This window comes from Silene latifolia, chromosome Y (genome assembly GCF_048544455.1).
Source record: "Silene latifolia isolate original U9 population chromosome Y, ASM4854445v1, whole genome shotgun sequence".
Lineage (NCBI taxonomy): Eukaryota > Viridiplantae > Streptophyta > Magnoliopsida > Caryophyllales > Caryophyllaceae > Silene > Silene latifolia.
Window position 1 is genome coordinate 206,120,898 of NC_133538.1, and position 22,868 is coordinate 206,143,765.

At 37.4% G+C, this 22,868-nt stretch overlaps 1 protein-coding gene across 1 annotated transcript; it reads left to right on the forward strand.

The window, feature by feature from the left end:
• Window positions 1–1,455: 1,455 nt before the first annotated feature.
• LOC141629955 (uncharacterized) lies at window positions 1,456–4,179 on the forward strand. The gene is made up of 3 exons (XM_074442863.1): window positions 1,456–1,768; window positions 1,907–2,853; window positions 3,415–4,179. Exons 1-3 carry the CDS (start codon window positions 1,456–1,458, stop codon window positions 4,177–4,179), a joined length of 2,025 nt encoding a protein of 674 aa, XP_074298964.1.
• The last annotated feature ends 18,689 nt before the right edge of the window (window positions 4,180–22,868 follow it).

Below are 22,868 nucleotides of genomic sequence, written 5' to 3' on the forward strand. Positions count from 1 at the left end.
GTATTATTCCGGCAGGCCTGACTTCCAATCTCTATATCTCAAGTTCTAACGGTTGAATTCATATGATTCCTATGCCATTGGAAAGCTTAAGGTCTTATCTAAATCAGGGATTCGGAATTACCATCATAGCTATTTTATATCTTGAGTTATGGTCGATGCAAACAGACTGCGCATTACTGGACAACCCATGACCTACGTGCACTAACAGTTCAATAACTCAATATTTACTCAACATATAAGGTTGATTCTTTTTAGAGGTGAAAGCTAATTCCATTAGCTTTCAAATGAGCTATCATGTGCCCTGATATTCATCCTGAGCTAAGAGATATGCCTCTTACAAGATGCGACTGAGTTCCTGAGATGTTCTACAACCCGGTTTTGGCTCGTCTTCTGTTTTGGGGTCAAACTCAAAATCCGTCTAGGAAAGCATGGTAATTTTTGTCATGTCTCAACTCTATAATGAATTTTGAGACTTTTTGTGTAGGGACTTTTATTTAAATAAGGATCCAAGCTGAGATGAATTCGCAAGACAAAACCGAGTAACGAGTTTATCGGTTTTCAACAATCGAGCTTAGTTTGCTTCCAATCGGTCCCATCTTTTTATTAATCAAATGAAGACCATCCTAGGACGAATTCCAGCTGCTTGGACCGACCAAAACAGTCCTAGGAGGCTGTTTTCTTTATTTTGAAGAATTAGCTCAAATGTCGCTTTCAAGGAAGGTCCAAAGTGTCACTATCATTCTTACAATTGTGTAAGAGCTTTGGGGGCTGCTCTCAAGGGGCTATATCAGCTGAATATTTAACTAAGAAAGCCTCCAATTGTGTGTTCCTAGGTTAGCTCTTATGTCCCTTTTGGTGTAAGTCATTGAGAAGACCATTTGGCTTGTTCTTGTTGGGGTGAGGCTCACGACTGCCTAGGAGGAGATTTCAGCAACTTTTTCTTGTTTTCTTGCTTGTTTAATGTTAGTCATTATATGTAATTTGGATGGTTAAGATTAGAAGGACTTGGGCTATAAATAAACCAAGTTCCCAAGTGTAATATTCAGATTTGCTTAAGTTAAAAACCAAGTAAGAAACATGAGTTTTCTTCATTAAAATCTCTTCTTTGCTTTGTGCTTGAAGAGCTCCTTTGCTGTGTGCTTGGAGTTTGGTAGTTTACTTGCTTGTGTGCTTTAAACTATCGAGTCTATTCCTATTGCTTTGTGTTCGGGTCTAGACATATCCTCAATCGTCCCTCAAGAACACGCCTAAAATTTCAGTTTGTTTCATGCAAACTTAGGCTCATTTATTTAGTTTTTCCACTTAAATTATCAAATTAGAGGTTTCACTCCAAAGGAAGGCAAAGACAAGATCGAATCTTGGATCAAATTAAAGAAGCACCTGATGAGACGATTCCTACCAAGGGATTATGAACAAGACAATTACTTAAAGCTCCAATCTTTCGAGCAAGGAAGCATGTCCGTGACTGATTATATCAAAGAATTCGAGAAGATGTCAATTGTATGCGATCTTGAGGAGAAAGAAGAGCTAAGGGTGGCGAGATTCATTAAGGGCCTAACACCCGCAATTGCAACGAAGGTAGAAATCCAGAATTACGATGGATTTAGCGATGTTTGCAGATTGGCGTTAAAATTTGAAAAGCATGACAAGGCACGGAAACCTTATGCTTATTCCAAGGGACAAAGTTCGGGAACTAACTCGTATTCCAGGCCAGCTCCTAGCAAGGCTAAAGAAACCCCGAAAGAAGAACCCAAGGACAAAGGAAAGGGTGTTCCGAGCCAAAGGGAGTTCTTTGAGGTGTTGTTTCAAGTGTCAAGGCTATGGTCATATAGCAAACGAATGTCCTCAGAAACGAGCCCTAACATCTCAAGAATTGTATGATATGATTCCTGTATTTGTCACGCAGAGGAGGAAACGAGTCAAGCGAATGTTGAAAGCGATGGTGAAGGAATAATCTATGATTTGGATCCGTTGAGTGAAGAGGAATGTTTGGTGCTGCGTAATTTACATATGGAGACGGGTTCAGCTGAGAATGAGCAACGAGAACAAATCTTCCACACTCGGTGCAAGGTAAACCGTAAAATTTGCAATCTTGTTATTGATAGTGGATCATGTGCTAATGTAGTTGCAAGGGACCTTGTTGATGAACTAAAATTGCAAACTAAAGACCGAGTTAAACCATATAAATTACATTGGCTGAATGGGGAGAACGGGATTCAAGTTAAGAAACAGGCCTCAGTTTCGTTGAGTTTAGGACCCTATACTGATGAGGTGTGGTGCGATATAATTCCTATGAATGCATGCCACATTCTGTTGGGTAGACCTTGGCAATTCGATAGAAAGGTTGAACATGACGGGAGATCCAATGTGTATAGCGTGATGAAGGGTAATGTGAGATATAATCTGAAACCTATGTCACCTAATAAGATTAAAGAGTCTAAAACAAAGAAGGGGAGTATGTTTATGGAGGCTCGGGTGGTTGAGGAGGATTTAGCTCGTGGAGAACGAACTTATGTGCTGCTGGTTCGTGAATTGGGGTCCGTTGGCATGTGTGATGACCGTGGGGTACAGGGGCTGTTAGAAGAGTTCCGGGATGTGTTTCCGGATGAATTACCGGATGGATTGCCTCCTTTACGTGGTATTGAACACCAAATCGATCTGATTCCAGGGACGACATTGCCTAATAAGCCGGCCTATCGTTGTAATCCAAAGGAAGCAAAGGAGTTACATAGACAAGTCCAAGAATTCATAGATAGGGGATATGTTCAAGAGAGCTTAAGTACGTGTGCAGTGCCTGCGTTATTAGTACCAAAAAAGGAAGGGACTTGGCGAATGTGCATTGATAGTAGAGCGGTAAACAACATTACAATCAAATATCGCTTTCCTATGCCAAGACTTGATGATATGCTTGACGAACTTTCTGGTTCAAGTGTCTTTTCTAAACTGGATTTGAGGAGTGGTTACCATCAAATGAGGATTCGAGAAGGGGATGAATGGAAGACCGCGTTTAAAACGAAACAGGGGTTATATGAATGGCTTGTGATGCCGTTTGGACTGTGCAATGCTCCTAGTTCGTTTATGAGGTTGATGAATGAAGTGTTAAGGCCGTTCCTTAACAAATTTGTGGTGGTCTATCTTGACGACATCCTAATTTATAGCAAAGATGAAGAGTCACACAAACGACATTTGCGAGCTGTGTTTGAAGTTTTGCGAGATCAGAAGCTCTATGGTAAATTAGAAAAATGTACTTTTATGGTCTCAAGTGTTGTTTTTCTTGGTTATATTGGGGGTAAAGACGGAGTAAGTATGGACCCATCCAAGGTCGATGCTATTCAAGCCTGGCCAGTTCCGAAATAAACTACAGAGGTGCGAAGCTTTCATGGTTTAGCATCATTTTATAGACGATTCATCCAGGGTTTTAGCTCGATTATGGCTCCAATTACAGAGCTAACCAAGAAGGGAGAGTTCGTGTGGACTAGCAGCGCCCAAAAGGCGTTTGAGGAAGTGAAACGCAAGCTATGTTCCGGACCTGTTTTAGCACTACCCGATTTTAATAAATTGTTTGAAGTCGAGTGTGATGCAAGTGGTGTTGGGATTGGTGCCGTGTTAATACAAGAAAAGAGGCCTATTGCATATTTCAGCGAGAAATTAAACGGTGCAAGGTTGAACTATTCAACCTATGACAAGGAGTTTTATGCAATCGTGAGAGTATTGGACCACTGGAGTCATTATCTGCGTCCGAAGCTGTTTATTTTACATTCTGATCACGAGGCTCTTAAACACATCCATGGACAGCAAAAGTTGAATCAAAGACATGCTAAATGGGTAGAATTCTTGCAATCATTCACGTTTTCTTCAAAGTACAAGACGGGAAGTTCGAATATCCTGGCTGATGCACTATCACGAAGGCATTCATTGTTGATTGAGTTGGATGCAAGGATTCTTGGTTTCGAACATATCAAGGGACTGTACAAATCTGATCCTGAATTCTCAAAGGAAATTATTGATCCAACAGGTTTGTATACTGTTCAAGATGGCTATCTCTTCAAAGGTAATCGGCTATGCATTCCAAATGGGTCGATTAGGGAGTTGTTGGTACGAGAAGCTCATGGCGGGGCTATTGCTGGACACTTTGGAGTTAACAAGACGAGTGACATCCTAAGTGAACACTTCTACTAGCCGAGAATGAATAAGGACGTGCAAGAAATCGTGGCAAAGTGCGTGGTATGTCAAAAGGCTAAAAGCACGTTCAACAATGGTTTGTATACACCCCTGCCCGTACCTGTGCAACCGTGGAACGAGGTAAGCATGGATTTTATCCTTGGTTTGCCGAGAACTCAGAGGGGTAAGGACTCAATTATGGTGGTAGTTGATCGATTCTCGAAGATGGCGCATTTTATTCCGTGTCACAAGACTGATGATGCAACTAAAGTGGCTGATTTGTACTACATAGAGATCGTTCGATTACATGGAATACCTCTTACTATTGTTTCAGATCGAGATGTGAAGTTTCTTAGTTACTTCTGGAAAACGTTATGGCGTTTGATGGGGACTAAGCTTCTTTTCAGTACATCACACCATCCACAAACGGATGGTCGGGACCGAGGTAACCAACCGTACTCTAGGGAGTCTATTGCGAGGATTGGTTAGTAAAAGCACAAAGGATTGGGATATCAAATTGGCGCATGCTGAATTCGCTTATAATCGTACACCATCAATGACGACAGGACGAGCTCCATTCGAGACTGTCTATGGCATGAATCCATACCTGCCAATCGATTTAGTGCCTATTCCAAAGAAAGATGTGTTGAGTTTTGAAGCCAAAGAAAGGCAAGCAGCATTTCTCCGAGTATGTGAACAAGTTCGAGCTCAAATTGAGAAGGCAAATGCTAAATACAAAGAGAAGGCTAATAAACATCGTAAGCAGCCTGTTTTCAAGGAAGGTGATCTTGTGTGGTTACATTTAAGGAAGGAACGATTTCCGTCCAAAAGGAATAATAAGTTGATGCCACGAGCAGATGGTCCATTCAAGATCCTCGAATGTTATGGTTCTAATGCATACAAGCTGGAGTTGCCAAGTGAATATGGTGGGGTGAGCGCGACATTCAATGTAGGCGACCTGTTACCGTATCTAGAAGACGAGGATTTGAGGGCAAATTCTCAAAAAGAAGGAGAGAATGATGCAGGAGCATGCTCGGAACAAGCAAATAAGATCCTTATTAGTCGAAATGTGACTCAACTAGTAAAAGGATTTGAGCTTGGGTCGAGTAAAGTGTTGATGCTAAAATGGGAAGGCTTTGGAGCTGCATATCACGGCTCTGGGGCTGCATATCACGGCTCCTAGGATGGTTAGGATACACGGTTTCCTAAATCGTGTAGGAATAATGAATTAGTTTAATTACTATTTCCAATAAAGTTAGGAAAGCTAGTTTTTCTTAATCCTAGTTTGATTAGAATACCCTAAAATCTGATTGTATTCTAATATTAGTATTTTAATAACTTTCCTAGTTAGTTTAGGAAAAGGGAATAACTTTCCTAGTTAGTTTAGGGAAAGGAAAGATAGCTTGATTTGCAAGCTAGGGTTTGGGTCGAATTATGACCTCGTTTAGGAGTATATTAGGGCCGTGTGTAATCAGAAACACACATCGAATTTTCCAGCAATAAAATTGTTTACGTTTGTGAGCATTATTCTGATTAGGTTTGCGAGCTTAATCTTTAGGTCTTCCTAGCGAGGTTGATTGCATGAATCTGCGTTTGATACCTTGCGAGGTTAGGACTAGGAATTCACCATACTATCCGGTTACTTCCATAATCACGAAATAATCAGTCCAAACAAATCAATTTCCGCTGTAAATTTACTAGTTATAACGACATACACAATCTCAGATTTAACAAACTCAAACGAACAGTTCCACGATCTGTTCAATCTCGTTTTTCCGTATAGTTTTACATCACATCCATTTACCGAGTTAGGTTTCTCGTGCTTAACATGATCCATTTGTCTTAAAAAATTTTTTAGGAATGCAAAGTGTAAAATGCAAACTCATCAATCTGATCCGTCCTGTATTTGGGTTAACCGAAGTCGGGATTATCCTGGACGAGTGCTGGAAATAGGACAGGAGCAGTGTCAGGCAGCCATTGAGGCGCGAGCCTGTTGGCAATTCAAGTGTGTCTTCCTAGATTTGAAAACTAGAATTCAGAGAGCATGTTTAGGCGTGAGCTAGGTGACGACCCAAAGGGTTGTCTCCTACTTGTTCAAAATGTTTGTGAAATTGTTTGTAAAAGGGTGTTAAAACCCGCTTTTGCTGAAAAGGTCGTTAAGACCATTTTTGTACTAATATGAAGAACGTGACTCAGAATGATTATCATTGTCTTGATAATATCCGCTGTCGAGTTCCGATTTGCAAGCTTGAAATAAAAAGTTTTGTAAATGAAAGGTGTAAAAATTCTTGATATGAACTAATTATATTAATGTCATTCCTTTGAAATTAGTCAAAGTTTATCATCGTACTCGGGTTAAACTGACATGGCATGTAGAACTAAGGATGATTACCCATGTATGACTAATATGGTTTTTTGCAAATGTAAAAAAATGAATAAAAGGGCTTTAAAATACCCCTTAAAAATGTAATTAACCAAATATTATCACCGAGTAACGGATTAGACCATCATGACATGAAGAGCCAGGTGAATATAATTCACGGTTAAAAATTCTCATCATAAAAATGATTTGAAATATATGAAATGGTAAAAACCGATTGAAAATAAGAAATGAAATGGAGGAAAGATGAACTCAAACACGTTTGAGTCCTGACTGGGGATGACTAAAGAGGCGCGACTACCAACCTCTGTCTCTAGTCAAAACTCGATTTTGGCTCGATCAATCCATATTTTGGATCATGTTATGCATGTTTTATCATGTTAAGGTAATGAAAATAGATAAAAAGAACATGAAAGAAGAGGATTAATTACACCCTCATACTTACATGATAGGTTGCTTGACGAGAAATCGACAAAGTGTAAAAACTCGTGAGTCGGAAAACTCGGATTAAAACCGTTTTCGTAAAATATGGTGTGTTGATTTGCTTTAGTAATGGTGTAGTTGGTCGAATTGGTAAGTCAAGTGATTTAATGCCCGATGACGGTACCAAAAAATGTGTAAGGCTCGTATTTTCAATTAGTAGGTCCAAAATACGTGTTTGTTGTTGACTCGAGAAGTCGAGGTCTAGAATGTTAATGGACAAAAGAAGGGGCGGACTCTCGTGTACCTTCAAATAGTGGCATTTGAGGGGTATTTATAAAGGATTTGTGTGGTGTTGTGCGTTTTGGGTGACGTGGCTATAAAAGCATCTTGAAGAGGCACGAGCATGTCCGCGGGTCTTCGAGTTGTCTTGTCACTATCTCGCATTTGAATTTGTGGTTTGTTCTATCCTAGGTTTTATAGGATATGATTGTACTTGACCATCAAGTATACCGGGTATACTTAGCATCGAAGCATTGTGTGAGGTTTGTTTTTTGTGTTTGACTCGGTTTGACTTGTTGTAGGAGTCGGGATTTGAATTTTGAGTCGGTTTTTGGTCGGGTGTCAGTTTTGAGTCTAGTTGTTGTCATTGTGACCCCGTCGTCGTGCATAAAACACTCCAGGTATTTTTGAAATGTTTTGAAAGTACTTTCATTTTCGAAATCGTTTATTGAGTTTTCCGACGCGTAGTTATATAAAATGTAGATCAAACGTAACGATTCCTAAGCATGTTGTAGTCCGATAATAATCGGGTGTTTGTTGGGGATTTAACAGATACCGGGTATCTACAACGCCTCTTATGGCTGGCCCAGGAATTTTTGTGTTTTCTCACAATCACATTTCCTTGGATTCACATACGACTTTCCTTTTTTTTTTTTAAAGGAGGCAAGGGTTAGTCGCCCCGATCTGTGACATATCGTTTCCTTGATGAAAATTTTTCGCAAAATCGATTATTCAAATTTCGATCTCGCAAATCGCCCTCGTAAATTCGAGTCTCGATTATGTAAATCCAAAAATCAACACATTTACAAACTCTCCTTTTATTTTCACTTCGTCTTAAATTCGAAAGACGGTTTGAGTTTCAATTCAACTTGAAAATTAATTTCGACAAAATTTGAAGCAGTTTTTCGAGATAATTTAATTCAAACACGAATTAATTGCTCAAAATTTCAAAACAAATCCCTTTTGAAAAATCCAAGCTTGACGTCGTGGAATTTTCTAAAATCCAATTTCAAACGAGTGATTTCAAAATTTTAACTTCAGCTCATCGCAGTTATTTCGACGACATTTTTGCCTATGTTTACATGTTTATGTGCATATGTGAATGCATATGTGCCACCGGTTGCCTGTTTTCTACACTAACATTGCAGGTAAAAATGATCAAAGCAAGCGAAAATCCGTCCATTGACCGCTCTCCTTCAAAACACAGCACAAGAAAGCCTAGCACCAAAAAAAACCAATAAAAATACAAAAAAAGCCATATGTACAAAACCGCCTCAAGCAAAATACAGCCATAAACAAAATACAAACTAAAGTCCGAAAGGCAGCTGCAAACTACTCAATGCCTCACGGCGGGCCAGCCGCGCCCTCGCCAGGAGTAGCAGCCAAGGCAAACAAAGTCTCGCAGTCAGTAACGCTCTCATGAGAACTCTCTAGGGTCTCCCGGTCCATCGCGATCCCCGGCTCCAGAGAACTGCGAGAAGCCTCCACAATAGCCAACTAAGCTTTAAGAGAAGCGATATCATCGTCTCAACTCCTGTGTCTAGATCGTCGCCCTTTCCACATCCAAATCAGCACGGACCCGAGCCAGCTCTGCCGGATCCGCAGTGCTCTACAATACAAAAGATGGATCGTCAAGCTCACGAACTGTGAAAGCAAAGCAAAAGCAAATCACAAGGGCAACTGACAAAATGTACCTGGACGAGCCGAGCCTCCCTCCCTTCCAGGTCGCTAGCAAGTGCCCTCAAATGGTTAACCATCTGCCACAGAGCCTGATGACTACGAGTCACACCTACAGAATAAAACAAAACCCTTAACAAAGAAACACAACAGAATTCAAAAACAAAACTCGGACGGAAGAGTTCACACTAGCAACTCACCCTCAAAACTGTCAACCTCAACTCTATGCCGATGTTGGTCACCTTAGGAACCGCAAGCTCTGCCAGACGCAACTCCAACTCCTCACCACTCAGCCTCTAGTAGGTGGTTTGTGCCGTGAAAGCTAGAGGCTGGGTTCTAATAAGGTGGTCAACACCCTGCACATGAAACCACATAAAAAAATACTGCCAATTCCCCTTACCAAAAAGAAAAGCAACAAACATGGAGTGATGAAGACATACCTCAATCGGGTACCAAGCAAGCCTCGATAAACATAAAGTCTAGTAAGACACCCCCAGCAACAACAACTCCTGACCTCCACGACCCTGAAGGTTCTCCGAAGCCTCGTCAGACGCCGACTCCTCGAACAACACCCTAGGCAGGTCGACAGGCACCACGAAACTCTCGCTGAAGCACTGGCGAGCCAAACGCTCACAACGGTACCAGACTGGGTGGATCGTCATCTCCAAGTACAGGCGACGACAACTACAAGGTCTTAAGCGCTCTCCAACAAAGGTATGTACCTCTGTGTAGTGCCCACAGGGCCTCGCAACGAACTGGATTCACATTAAGATGAGTCAACTAACTAGGGGCTTTCTAGCTACCTAGTCACCCTATTTCTACCAATTCTTGCAAAACGGAAAGGATAAGGAATAGTAAAGCACGTCGTCAAGCCGAATGGCGATCACCTGACACATGTACTCCAAGTAAGTCGTCTTGGTTGACATCTTCCGAGCCACTGTCCAACCCCACACGGCGGGGTAAAACCGAGGCACCTTGCCTACCGTCTTCTTTTGCAAGGCGGTGATGCATGTCTTTTTGGTTAGCATTTCCTCCCTTTTTACGCACGTTCTGACGCATTACGGGACGGTTTATATCCCCTTTATTTTCAATTTGTGCCGTATCTCTCATACTACACGTGTCCATCTCATTTTTGTAAGAAATGATTCAGGACTATAGAACAGAAGCAAGAAAGGAATCTCGAAGAGTTTTCATGAAGAAAAGAGGAGCAAATGCTAAGAAAGTTTTCTCTGCCGGTAGGCCGGCAGCCGGCCAGCCGGTAGGGAACCCTCCCCTCATGCCTTAAAGAAAAATGGAGATTTTTTGAGCCAAGAGAGAAATGGTCGTGCTGCCGGCAGGTGCAGTGGCAGCCGGTTGCACGGCAGAGAGTCTAAGAAGAAGAAGAAGAGAATAAGAAGAGGTGTACCCTGCCGGTAGGCCAGCAGCATGCAGAGGCACCACTACAATAATTAGACGAATTTGAAGTCAAAATAGAAAAGGTCTCGCTGCCGGCATCCACACTGGCAGCCGGTCAGCCAGCACATAGCAGCAACATGCATATCGGCACTTACCCCTCATTTGTAACCTAATTTTATGGGAGACTATATATACTCCCTCATAATCAATTTGTGCACATTACCTTAAACTACTAATTATTTCCTAAACTTTATGCATTTATCCTTAATCCAAGCTTTAATCTTTCCATAATTAAGCCTTAATTACTTACCAATTTAGCCTAGATCTAGTTAGTTTGAATAGTTTACATTTGGGTATTTGGTTTGTAATTGAAGATTGTTGAAGAACTTCTTCCATTTATCAATCCAAAATTCAATCTTTCCTCTTTGTTGGTATAATTTTTTCTTTATATGATTTAAATCTTCAATTGTTTACATTTCCATTTCCTATTTAATTGTTCTTTCATTTAATATCATGTTTATCACCATGTTTCTTGCTTTTCTCCAATTGCTTACATTTGTCTTTTAAGTATGTGTGAGTAGTGACCCCCTATGGTTTAGGGGGAACCTAAGTGAGGATTAAGGGTTAAATATGGGTTTTTAATGTTGGTAATTGGGTAAATTGTTTGGCCTTTGTAAACACGCATAGAAGGTGTTAGTTCAAATATGTGTATGAAAGTTCGTGTTTTTCTTCAATATATGCTTAGTATCTTGATGAATGAAAATTTACATAGATGCTTGATAGTGTGTTTATGATGAGTTTATATGCTTTATGAAAGCTTTGTGTTCATCTTTAGAAGAGTCTAACACATTAGTTCTTCTAGGCCAATAATTACCCAAGAATCCACTAATACCCATACTTAACCTGACTTGCTTAGGAGAACCCAAAGACCCTAGCTTTTATCAATAGTTTACATCCATTATCATAATTTACTTGCTTTGTAATTGCTTTAGTTTTAGTCTAGTCAATTTCACCAACTCTCTGCTTTTTGAATAAACTTTGACTTAAACGACTTAACTACAACTCCACACCATCTTTGTGTTCGACCTCGACTGATAGCTACATAGTAGTTGAGATCATAAATATTGTTTGAAGCGGGTTCCACGACAAAACTCCGTTATCAAAATGACGTTGTTGTCGGGGATGGCGTTAGATTGTACGTAGTTAGTTAAGAGTCTTAGCTTTAGTCTTGGTGTCTTTTGTTTGCCTATTTGAGTAGTGCTTTGTTTCTTGTAGAGTGACTGTCTTATTGCTTATCCCTAGTGTCTAAAAACACTAGGAGACTAACGTTTTGTTGAAGTGTATGCCTAGAAAACGGGAAACCTGTGACACCCCCATACTCCAAGTGCCTTACCAGGACCACTTAAGGTGTGAGAACGCCACCATCTCGGTTACCCGAGGCAATGATAATCAAATAGACAATAACAAAACGTACTTAAGTGATAATAAACTTTAAGTGATACAACCAAACTCCAAAAGTGCTAAACGAAATACAAAGGTCCTCAAAACTGTCAACTACTAAACATCTAAAGAATGTTCGACACAACGAAAGACTTCTAAACACAGCAACGTGGTGACTCATCGTAGCTAACCCATGCATATCGTCTCATACCTGCTCAATAACTTCTCGCCATCCCCGAATGGATCACCACAGTTTTTAAAACAATTACCGGGGTCAGTACTGATTACATAAAACAACAGCTGCAAAGAAACAGTATTACAATCAACTCAATCAACACAACTCAATCACCAGAACTCCATCTCATCTCCACAATCTGACTACACACTTAAGTGTGTAGCCCTGCCAGAATACCCATCGTAACAAGTACTCCTCGCCGCCAGTGGGGGACCGCAGCCGTTTCCACCTAAGCCCCGCTCATCTCCATCGAGCGTTAAACCCATGTTCATTAATGTGCACATCACTTCTGTGGCGGGTTCCATAAAAGGAGAATAAAGGGCGTGAAGCCACTCCCGCAAGTGACTCCACTCAGACAGGGATGTACCCCAAAGATCACAGACAATTACACAACCAATCAATAATATACTATCAATAGTCACCAAAACCAATCCAACATTATAATTAATTAACAATCACAACAACAATCACCAATACACTATGTAACCAATACTGAGTAGGGAAAACGTACCTGGAATGCAAACAACATAGACGATCTAGCAGCTCATCAGAATCTTTCCTCAACGAATCCGCCTACTATAACATGGATACATTCAATTACCACCACAACCATACAAATCACCCAAAATTCCCTAACCACACCCGATAAGGGTTTTAAAGAAACTTAACGAAACACAACATAAATTATATAAAAAGCTTACCCTCGACACAACGATCACAACGACTTAAAGAACGAGGCAATCCGACACTCCTAGCCTTGGGATTTGTTAACAATGCGAAGAACACGAACTACGTAACTTCTCGTTTTCTCAAAAAGGTTTTTAGAAAGATTAACAGTGATTAAGAATAGTGACGGCCACCCTTTTATATTAACTTCGCATCATTAACAAAACCTGGCTAATCAACCTGTAAAACACGCTTACTCGATCGAGTAAGTGACTTACTCGATCGAGTAGCCCTTACTCGATCGAGTCCCGAACTTACTCGAACGAGTACCCTACAGGCAGCCTACTGTTTTGCGCGGAAAACTACTTACTCGACAGAGTAAGCCCCACTCGATAAAGTACCCATATACACATATAACCGTAGTATTACAGTCTTCCCTCCTTAAAAAGAACTTCGTCCCTCAAGTTCAACCCATACTCAAAACAAACATACTAACTCGACCAAAACACAACAACGCAACTAAGAACTCAAAATGAAACCCCAACCTATAAAACATGAACTCTTAACACCAAATCCACCAACTATCCTACCTTCACAACATGACTCACGATATCGTATCCACCACATTATAGTCTGTCGACACTAACTCCATACATTTCCAAATACCATCCACAAACGTCGCTAGCTTCATCTCACTACATATTATCCTCTAGAATCTCCAATATCAGGACACTCATACACATCAAACGGAATGTTACATTCTACCACCCTTAAAAGGAACTTCGTCCTCGAAGTTTACTCCCACTCATAGCATCATCATCCAACTGTCAACACTATCGAACTCATAAACATCATCACCCAACTGTCAACACCCCTATACTCCAAGTGCCTTACCAGGACCACTTAAGGTATGAGAAAGCCACCATCTCGGTTACCCGAGGCAATGATAATCAAATAGACAATAACGAAACGTACTTAAATGATAATAAAGTTTAAGTGATATAACCAAACTCCAAAACTGCTAAACGAAATACAAAGGTCCTCAAAACTGTCAACTACTAAACATCTAAAGAATGTTCGACACACCGGAAGACTTCTAAAAACAGCAACGTGGTGACTCATCGCATCTAACCCATGCGTATCGTCTCATACCTGCTCAATAACTTCTCGCCATCCCCGAATGGATCACCACAGTTTTTAAAACAATTTCCAGGGTCAGTACTGATTACATGAAACAATAGCTGCAAAGAAACAGTATTACAATCAACTCAATCAACACAACTCAATCTCATCTCCACAATCTGACTACACACTTAAGTGTGTAGCCCTGCCAGAGTACCCATCGCAACAAGTACTCCTCGCCGCCAGTGGGGGACGCAGCCATTCCCACCTAAGCCCCACTCATCTCCATCGAGCAATAAACCCATGTTCATTAATGTGCACATCACTTCTGTGGCGGGTTCCATAAAAGGAGAATAAAGGGCGTGAAGCCACTCCCGCAAGTGACTTCACTCAGACAGGGATGTACCCCAAAGATCACAGACAACTACACAACCAATCAATAATATACTATCAATAGTCACCAAAACCAATCCAACATTATAATTAATCAACAATCACAACAACAATCACCAATACACTATGTAACCAATACTGAGTAGGGAAACCCTACCTGGAATGCAAACACCACAGACGGTCTAGCAGCTAATCAGAATCTTTCCTCAATGAATCCTCCTCCTATAACATACATACATTCAATTACCACCACAACCATACAAATCTCCCAAAACCCCCAACATCACCCGATTAGGGTTTTAAAGAAACTTAACGAAACACAACATAAAATATATAAAAAGCTTACCTTCGACACAACGATCGCAACGTCGTAAAGAACGAGGCAATCCAACACTACTATGTTGAAGTTAGTGTCCTCCACAATAGTGCGTTTAAATAATAAATCTCATAAAAGGAATATCATCAGATATATAATTATTTGATCCTCGTCAGTTGATTAACGTAAATCGATAACGGTTGGCTGACTAGAGTTTGATGTTATTGTCGTGAGACGGCGGTGATCAACTGACCCCTTTCGGTCACACCTAAAGGAACGAACCCCAATAGACAACTAATTAATTGTATGAGATACAATTTATTTAGTCCCTTGATTTGTAGACTAAAAGGTTAGTCGATTATTTTAGAGAAATATCGAGAACTCGAGGCACGGCAGTTATTATTTAATTATGCGATAATTGAATATTAAATTTTGGGAGACGGGTTTTAGTTAATTAATTGTTAATTCACTAAAATTGTACTAATTGATTAATGTGATTAATATTAGTACGAAAATAATATGTGTAGCGGTACACGTATACTTACAGAGTGATTTGGACGAAATTAATTATGGAAGTATTTAAACATGAAACGATGTTTAAAATAAAATTACACGTATTTGTGCGACAAATATAAGAACCGACATGGGCCCGTAAATGGGCAAATGGACCGGGTAAATAAAGTTAGTGGATGAACATAATCATTTCACCTTACTTTATATTCTTCCATAAGTTATCTTTTGTCATATGATCATTCCGCATGCCATAATGTTTTTAGACAAAAATTAAAATAAGTCCACTTGTACACTCTACCCTCCCACCCGGTTTTCCTCCTTATACACTCCAAATGTTTGCTCATTTTTACACTACTTCACTTGAACATTTGCAAGTGTATATCTATCTTCTCTCTAAAATAATAACCATCATTTTACTAAGTTGTTAGTAAACTAAAAATAATAACTTAGATTGTTAGTATTATTTACATATTATCAAGGGTTTATTTTACAAGTATCTAGTTAGTATTTGTAAGATAAATTTTTGGGTGTAGTTCTTGGGTGCAACTTGAAGGAGACTTTCTTTTTGAAGGTTTTTCAAGGAGGATCATCCATATCTTTTTAGCTCAAGAACAAACTAGAAAGGTGATCTAGTTTGTGCCCATATTACCATAATAATCTATGTAAGGAAATTGTTTTTCCTTAAATTTCATTTTTATGCTTTTATATTTGCTTGCATGTTACATAGATCACTAAAATAATAAATTATGAGATAAATTAATTTTTATTAGAGAATCTAATATGGATCTTGTTGGAGTTAGTATCCTCCACAATAGTGCGTTTACATAATAAATCTCATAAAAGGAATATCATCAGATATTTAATTATTTGATCCTCGTTAGTTGATTAACGTAAATCAATAACGGTTGGTTGACTAGAGTTTGACGTTATTGTCGTGAGACGGCATGATCAACTGACGCCTTTCGGTCACACCTAAAGGAACGAAACCCAATTGACAACTAATTAATTGTATGAGATACAATTTATTTAGTCCCTTGATTTATAGACTAAAAGGTTAGTCGATTATTTTTAGACAGATTTCGAGTTGCGAACTCGAGGCACGGCAGTTATTATTATTTATGCGATAATTGAATATAAATTTTTGGGAGACAGGTTTTAGTTAATTAATTGTTAATTCACTAAAATTGTACTAATTGATTAATGTGATTAATATTAGTACGTAAATAATATGTGTAGTGGTACACGTATATTTACGGAGTGATTTGGACGAATTAATTATGGAAGTATTTAAACATGAAACGATGTTTAAAATAAAATTACACGTATTTGTGCGACAAATATAGAACCAACATGGACCCGTAAGTGGGCAAGTGGACCGTGTAAAATAGAGTAGTGGATGATTACACACATAATTATTTCACCTTACCTTATATACTACCATAAGTTATCTTATATAGATTTTGCATGTGATGTAAGATTAAATAATATAAGACAATTTGTCCACTACCGCACTCCACATCCACCCGCCACTTTTCCTTTCCTTATACTCCATCCTTTGTTCATTTTTCTACACTACATCATTTGTATGTTTTGCATATGAACATAAAATCTATCATCTCTCTAAAAATCATTATTCATCTTTACTAAGAAGTTAGTAATCCTTTTTATTACTAAGAAATGTTAGTAATATTACAAATAATATCAAGGGTATTATTTTGACAAGTTTCTAGTTGAATACTTGTTATTATTTTTGGGTAAGTTCTTGGGTGCATCTTGAAGGAGATCTTCTCTTTGAAGATTTGTAAGGAGGATCATCCATTTGTTATAAGCTCAAGAACAAACTAGTATGGTGAACTAGTTTGCGCCCTTTTTACCATAAAATCAATGTAAGGAAATTGTTTTTCCTTAAACTTTCATTTTCATGCTTTTATATTTTCATGCATGTTACATAGATCACCTATATGATAAATTATGAGATAATTTAATTTTTATTAGAGAGTCTAATATGGATATATGATCTTTCAAGTAGTATCACAGCTTAGGCTTGTAATTTCCATGCAATATAAAAGCATATTAATATAAAAGAAGAGGAAAACGATTTTCCTCACATTGAGAAATGGTAGTATTTGGGCACAACCAAGATCACACATCTTGGTTGTTCTTAAGCATAAAATAAATTATGAGATAATTTATAAAAACTCAAAAAATTGTGTTAGAAGAGGTTTTAGAACGAAATTTTTAGGGCATGCATACCTACTTATCTCAAAATATTTGTGGTAAAGTTTGGTGGTTTATGAAGTTATTTTGCTATTTTTAATGTTTTTTTTTTAGAAAACCGAGTCTAAATGCCGTATTTAGTTAAAAATTGACTAAAAATAGTTATAAGTTGATTCGGTGCATGGATTTTTTATGATATTTCATGCATGTTTTCTACTAATTGTATGCAAAAGGTTGAAGGTTGGTTCGAATTTTTTGCATGTTTATTGATTTTATGAGATAAAAGTCGATAAAAGTGAATTAATTAATCATAATTTTGAAACTTTTGATTCTTCCGATGATAAATTTATGTACATTTAAAAATATTATTTAAATGTTAAAAGTGAATTTTAATATGTGTTTTTACCTTGTTTTGATGTTTATTGGTTTTAGTGGTTAAAAACCGATAAATATCGATCTTTTTCTTCATAAAATTTATTCGGAAATTTTGGGAAATTTTTCTGATATTTTGGTGTTCTTGGGAGTGTTCCAGAATACTCAAAATTTTTTGTTTCAATTTTTGGTAATATTTTCAATTATTTTGGATTTATTACTTAAATATTATGATTTTACCGATTAAATTAGCAAAATATCATCAAATCCAACTAATTATTCATCATAAAATTAGTGAGGACTAATTTTGAGGTCCAAAAACACTTTGGACAATTATTTTGGACTTAAATGAGATTTAAGAGTTGATTATTGAATTTTACAAGTTAAAAATCGATTAAATCCACAAAAAACCGAGATGGATACCAACGATTGATATATAGGGCGATTTTGGCATCATTTTACAGCATTTTAAGCATATTTATTTAAGTTAAATGAATGATTGTCATTTATTTAAAGTATATATCTTGTTGCACCAAGTATGACCTAGTTTAATTTTAATCGTTATTACCCGAAATGAATGGGAATATCGATTTGTTTGTAATTAAATACGATCTCGTATCGTCGGGTTGTAATTAATTAATAGTTTTATTTATTTTATTAATAAATGTATAATAGGAATAGCTATGTAATTCAATTGTAATAGTTGATCTTACCGGCGTTTCCAAAAGACGGATTACATCGAGACGGAGTCTATTTTTGGAAGGTGTTCCAAATCCCACAAGAAGGATCCACTTATGGAATGAAGAGGCAAGGGACCAAGGAGTTGGTTTTCGATATGTAATAGTCTAGAGTTTTATTAACTAGGTGGCCATACAAGGATTTATTCAAATGCTTACATGTTTGCTTGTTTTATTTTCGCGCATGCCAAAATCGCCATTCACATGCATTTTATTTTCGCGGTTGTCAATTCACGTCATTTAAATTCACCGAATTAATTCATTTATAAGGAGTTTATGACTAAATTGACAAGATCTCTCACATAACTAAAATTGAGATTAGCCTTACCAATTAGTAACACCTATGAATCTCTTGTTCATTAGAGCCACGCCCGCCCAAGCGGGGTGTTCCCTTTTTACCTTGGGTAAGTAGGGTGGTAAACGGTTATCACACGCTAAAATTGGTTGGACTCAACGGGATATAAGACGGTCTTGTGTTCCGGGGCTAGTAGATGGATTTAAGGAAATTCGTCGACCAAGAGTTCTAGAGGTAGAATTAGTCAACGTGACTTACCGAATTTACACAATTATGGGATGTTTTGCCCAAGCGATGCTCATTTTTGGTTAATATTTGGGTCTTGGAATCATTTATATAATCTAGTGGGAGATCATTATATAAATGTTAAAACTTGTTGAACATGTTTTTCACAAGTATTTTTAAAACAATGAATGTTAATTTTTCCTATTTTTCGTTCTTTTTCATTAATGAATTTACTATGTCATCGCGCACTTCATCCTCTATTTATTATTATACTCGTTTCGTTCTTTCATAGGAAGCGGTTTCTTTGAAGGAATTCGGTGGCAATGATTGGTAACATGATTTACTAATTCACCTATATAAGCTTACAACAATTATTGCGATTATTATACAACTTAACATCCATACATATTTAAAAAGGGGTTTTCATGTTGTAAACTCATATTACGAGTTTAAAAAGAAGTCACATTTTATCAAGAGAGTCTTGATTTCGGAAGTGACACCTCCGTCATGAAGATGACATATTAGTTTTTAATTACTCAAGAGTAATTCAAAAGTTTGCGGAAAGAGTTTTCAAAAACACAAATAATACTCCAATATAATACCGTCAAATGGCTCAATTCAATAAAAGCCAAATCGATTGTTTATGCGCTAAAGAATTTAGGCATATGATAAAAATTGAACGGTTAGGTAGTCCAATTTCGCAAGAAGTTGAGATTTTGCCACATGTTTCACTCACTTTATAGTAATTCACTCTTACTAAGTGTATAAAATATCACAAATGACATGAAGAGAGGTCTTCATGAGATTCATTTTTGCTTAATTGAAGCAAAGAGGAATGTGAAAGTGAGTGGGAGTTAAGAAGTATCAACCCTAGATGTATGCGATAGAACAAAAGTTGAAAGAGACATCTACTCAATTTATAGGCTAGTTCCACTATCTTGGTATGAGATACCAAGTACGGGTCATTTCTTTGTATAGAAGTTTACATGAATTGATAAAACGTAAGACGTCTAGCATAGGACATTTTTGTATCGAAATGGTGCTAGAGTAGAAATGATTTCGATAAGGACAAATGTACCTAAATTTGATTTTAAAAGAATGTAATCATCGATGTTTAAACATAGAAGGCATCACTCATGTGATTTAAAACAAAAGGTTGTACCTATTCCTATGATAACTTGGTGGTTGGTTTAGACCACTTAAGTTAGAGGAATTTTACATTCTTCACGAAAACTAAATGTTATACTATCTTGTAGATTTCAAAGTCTCTTAACCGGTGAACCCAATTGATCCAAACTCAAGTAAATTCATTTAACGTATAAACGATTAGCACATCGTATAACCATTTGATTGAGAATCTTATGGTATGTGTGCATGTATTATGTTTTCTTTTGTAGAAAAGAAACACAATAGTGAGGTGATTGACCATATACATACGGATGTGTAAGGCCGATAATTGGTTATTTATATATATACTTCGTTACTTTTACCGTAATGTTAAGTAGATATTAAAACCTCGTATCTATTTAATAAGACATAAAAGTGATTTTTGAAACGTGGAATATTTTTAAAATGAAGTAGTAAACCAAAAGCACGTCAAGATCAAGATGTTGATCGGAATTTTCAAGGTAATGACTTTGAAGATCAAATGGGTAATATCAAGTAATGATCTTGATAATCACTAAGAAGGTTGTGAACCAGTTCACATAATACCTTCTCCTTGGGACACCATAGAGTATGGTGTAGTCAAGTATATAAACCGAACTTTATGAGATATAGTTTGAGGTTTTTCACAATTTTGTAAGCTATTTTCTCACTAAATGTTTAAAACCCGACTATGATAGCCTTAATGACTCCATATGAGATATGGATAGGGAGAGTCCCTAAGTTGTTTTTTTATACATTTGGGATCATAAATGTTTATGTTAAGAACCAATTTGTGTATTTGTGAGGGTTATCCAAAATTGAACCACTTGGTTTTTACTCCTCCAAAACGAGAACAAAGAGTTTGTGGCTCATAATACTGTCTTTCCAGAAAGATTTTCATTTTCTGGAAGACAGAGTGGGAGAAATTTTGAACTTACGGAAGTCCAAGACCCACAAACTGAGTACAATGCAAGAAGACATTCTTTATTAAGGCTCAGTGGTGAGTACAATGCATGAAAACGTTCTTTATTGTGGCTCAGTGGTTATAAGGAGATAATTTTGCGATAATATTGCGTTACTTTTCTAAAGTGACGAATCTTAACCCCTCATCAAAGGCTTTTCTATAGCATGAACTCTATGTGATGGCGTGTCACCATGATATTTGAATTGGTCTTCTTACACAAGATGTGATAAGGAAGGAAACACGAGATGTTTTCGAGACTTTATTTAAGGTGAATACTTTGGTAGGTTACCTTGATCTTGTCGTAAAGGTTACATAAGATGTTTAAAATTCAGGTTGGTTATAGAGAGTTTGTGACAACCCAAATTCCTTTATCAATTCGTATGTTCTTAGCAATATAGCCTCTCATGAGGATGAGATCGGCAAAAGAATAACGAAACTTTCTCATTGGGGGAAGTTTTGTTGATCTTGTCAATGTTAAGAAGCCTAGCATGTTTAAAATATCCATTTTGTGATCTATATACGTCAAAGAGTTGAAACCTTGGGTTAAATCATGTCATAATCATTATGGAATTACTCGAGTTGTCGAGGTACCATGATGATACATGGAGTTTAGTGGGAGCTAAAGTGAGTTTCTTAGTCTAAAATAGGTGTTTGACATATTAGTGACTAGAAATGTAGCTATGGTGATGTTTCTTAGTCTAAAATATGTGTTAGACATATTAGTGACTAGAAACATTCTTGGGTGAATACTTGAGAGTAGTATGACGCATCTTAAATATGCGAATCTCATGAGATAGATCTCCTTGGATACTAGCATTTTAGTCAAGAGACTTATGTGATAAGTTTCTTAACTCGTTCAAGTTGTTGAACTATTAATATGATCTCTTGTGCTTTCACTGCATGATCTATTAAATATGCTAAACGCTGCTCTCGTCGGGACTTATCATATTGAGAATATGAGAAGTCATTACCAATCATTTTTTAGTGAGAGTCACTAGATTATTATCAAGAGCATCCTTGAGTACTTGAGAAGCACTGAGGATTTACTCTTGTTGAATGGAGGAATTAATGAATTTTGTGTAAAAGGTTATACAGTTACATTCCTATGCTTATAAGATGTTATGAGTCTCGTTAAGGAATGGTTAGCATGTAAGAGTGTTATGTGCATAAAGAATAATATGTATAAGAAGTTATACATATATGTATAAGAAGTTATACATATATGTATAAGAAGTTATACATGTATAAAGCAAATATATATGAGAAGTCATACATAAAAGATGTCATATGAAGGATGTGTATGTATAAGTGTTATACGTACAAATCATGAACGGAAAACTAAGTACATTACAGTATCCGATGTTGTAAAAGAGATAATTTATATCCGAATTTTAATGGAACTAGAGTAGTTCTCTTAGCCGAATATCTATCCCGGAGAGACTGTGAAAACAGTGGGAGTGTTTGACTGGCTTTAGAACCAGAGTATAAAAACTTGTTTAGACTTGCACTTAGAAAGGCTCTATGTGATGAAAAGATTGCATAGAACAAAGGAAAATAGAAATGGAAACTAGAGTGACGCAACTGTTGCTAATCCTCTAACCAAAGCCGTAGGCATAAGGTAGACATGATGGTTATGTCATCTCAATGTGAATTGAGGAGTATACCTTAATTGCTGAACATCGTTATGTAAATATTGGATAGAGTATTGATATTTATATAAGTGATGATCGCATTCATTGTTGAGTCTCTTTAAGAACTCAATTATTCAGTTTGACTGAAAACAAGAATACCTTGTCTATCCGAATTGGTTGTGGAGACAATGTTGAACCCCAATTCAAGTGAATAGGATGAACATTGTATTAGCCCCTAGTCACTTAATGAGGTGACGTCTCGGAGTGACTAGATTGTAAGA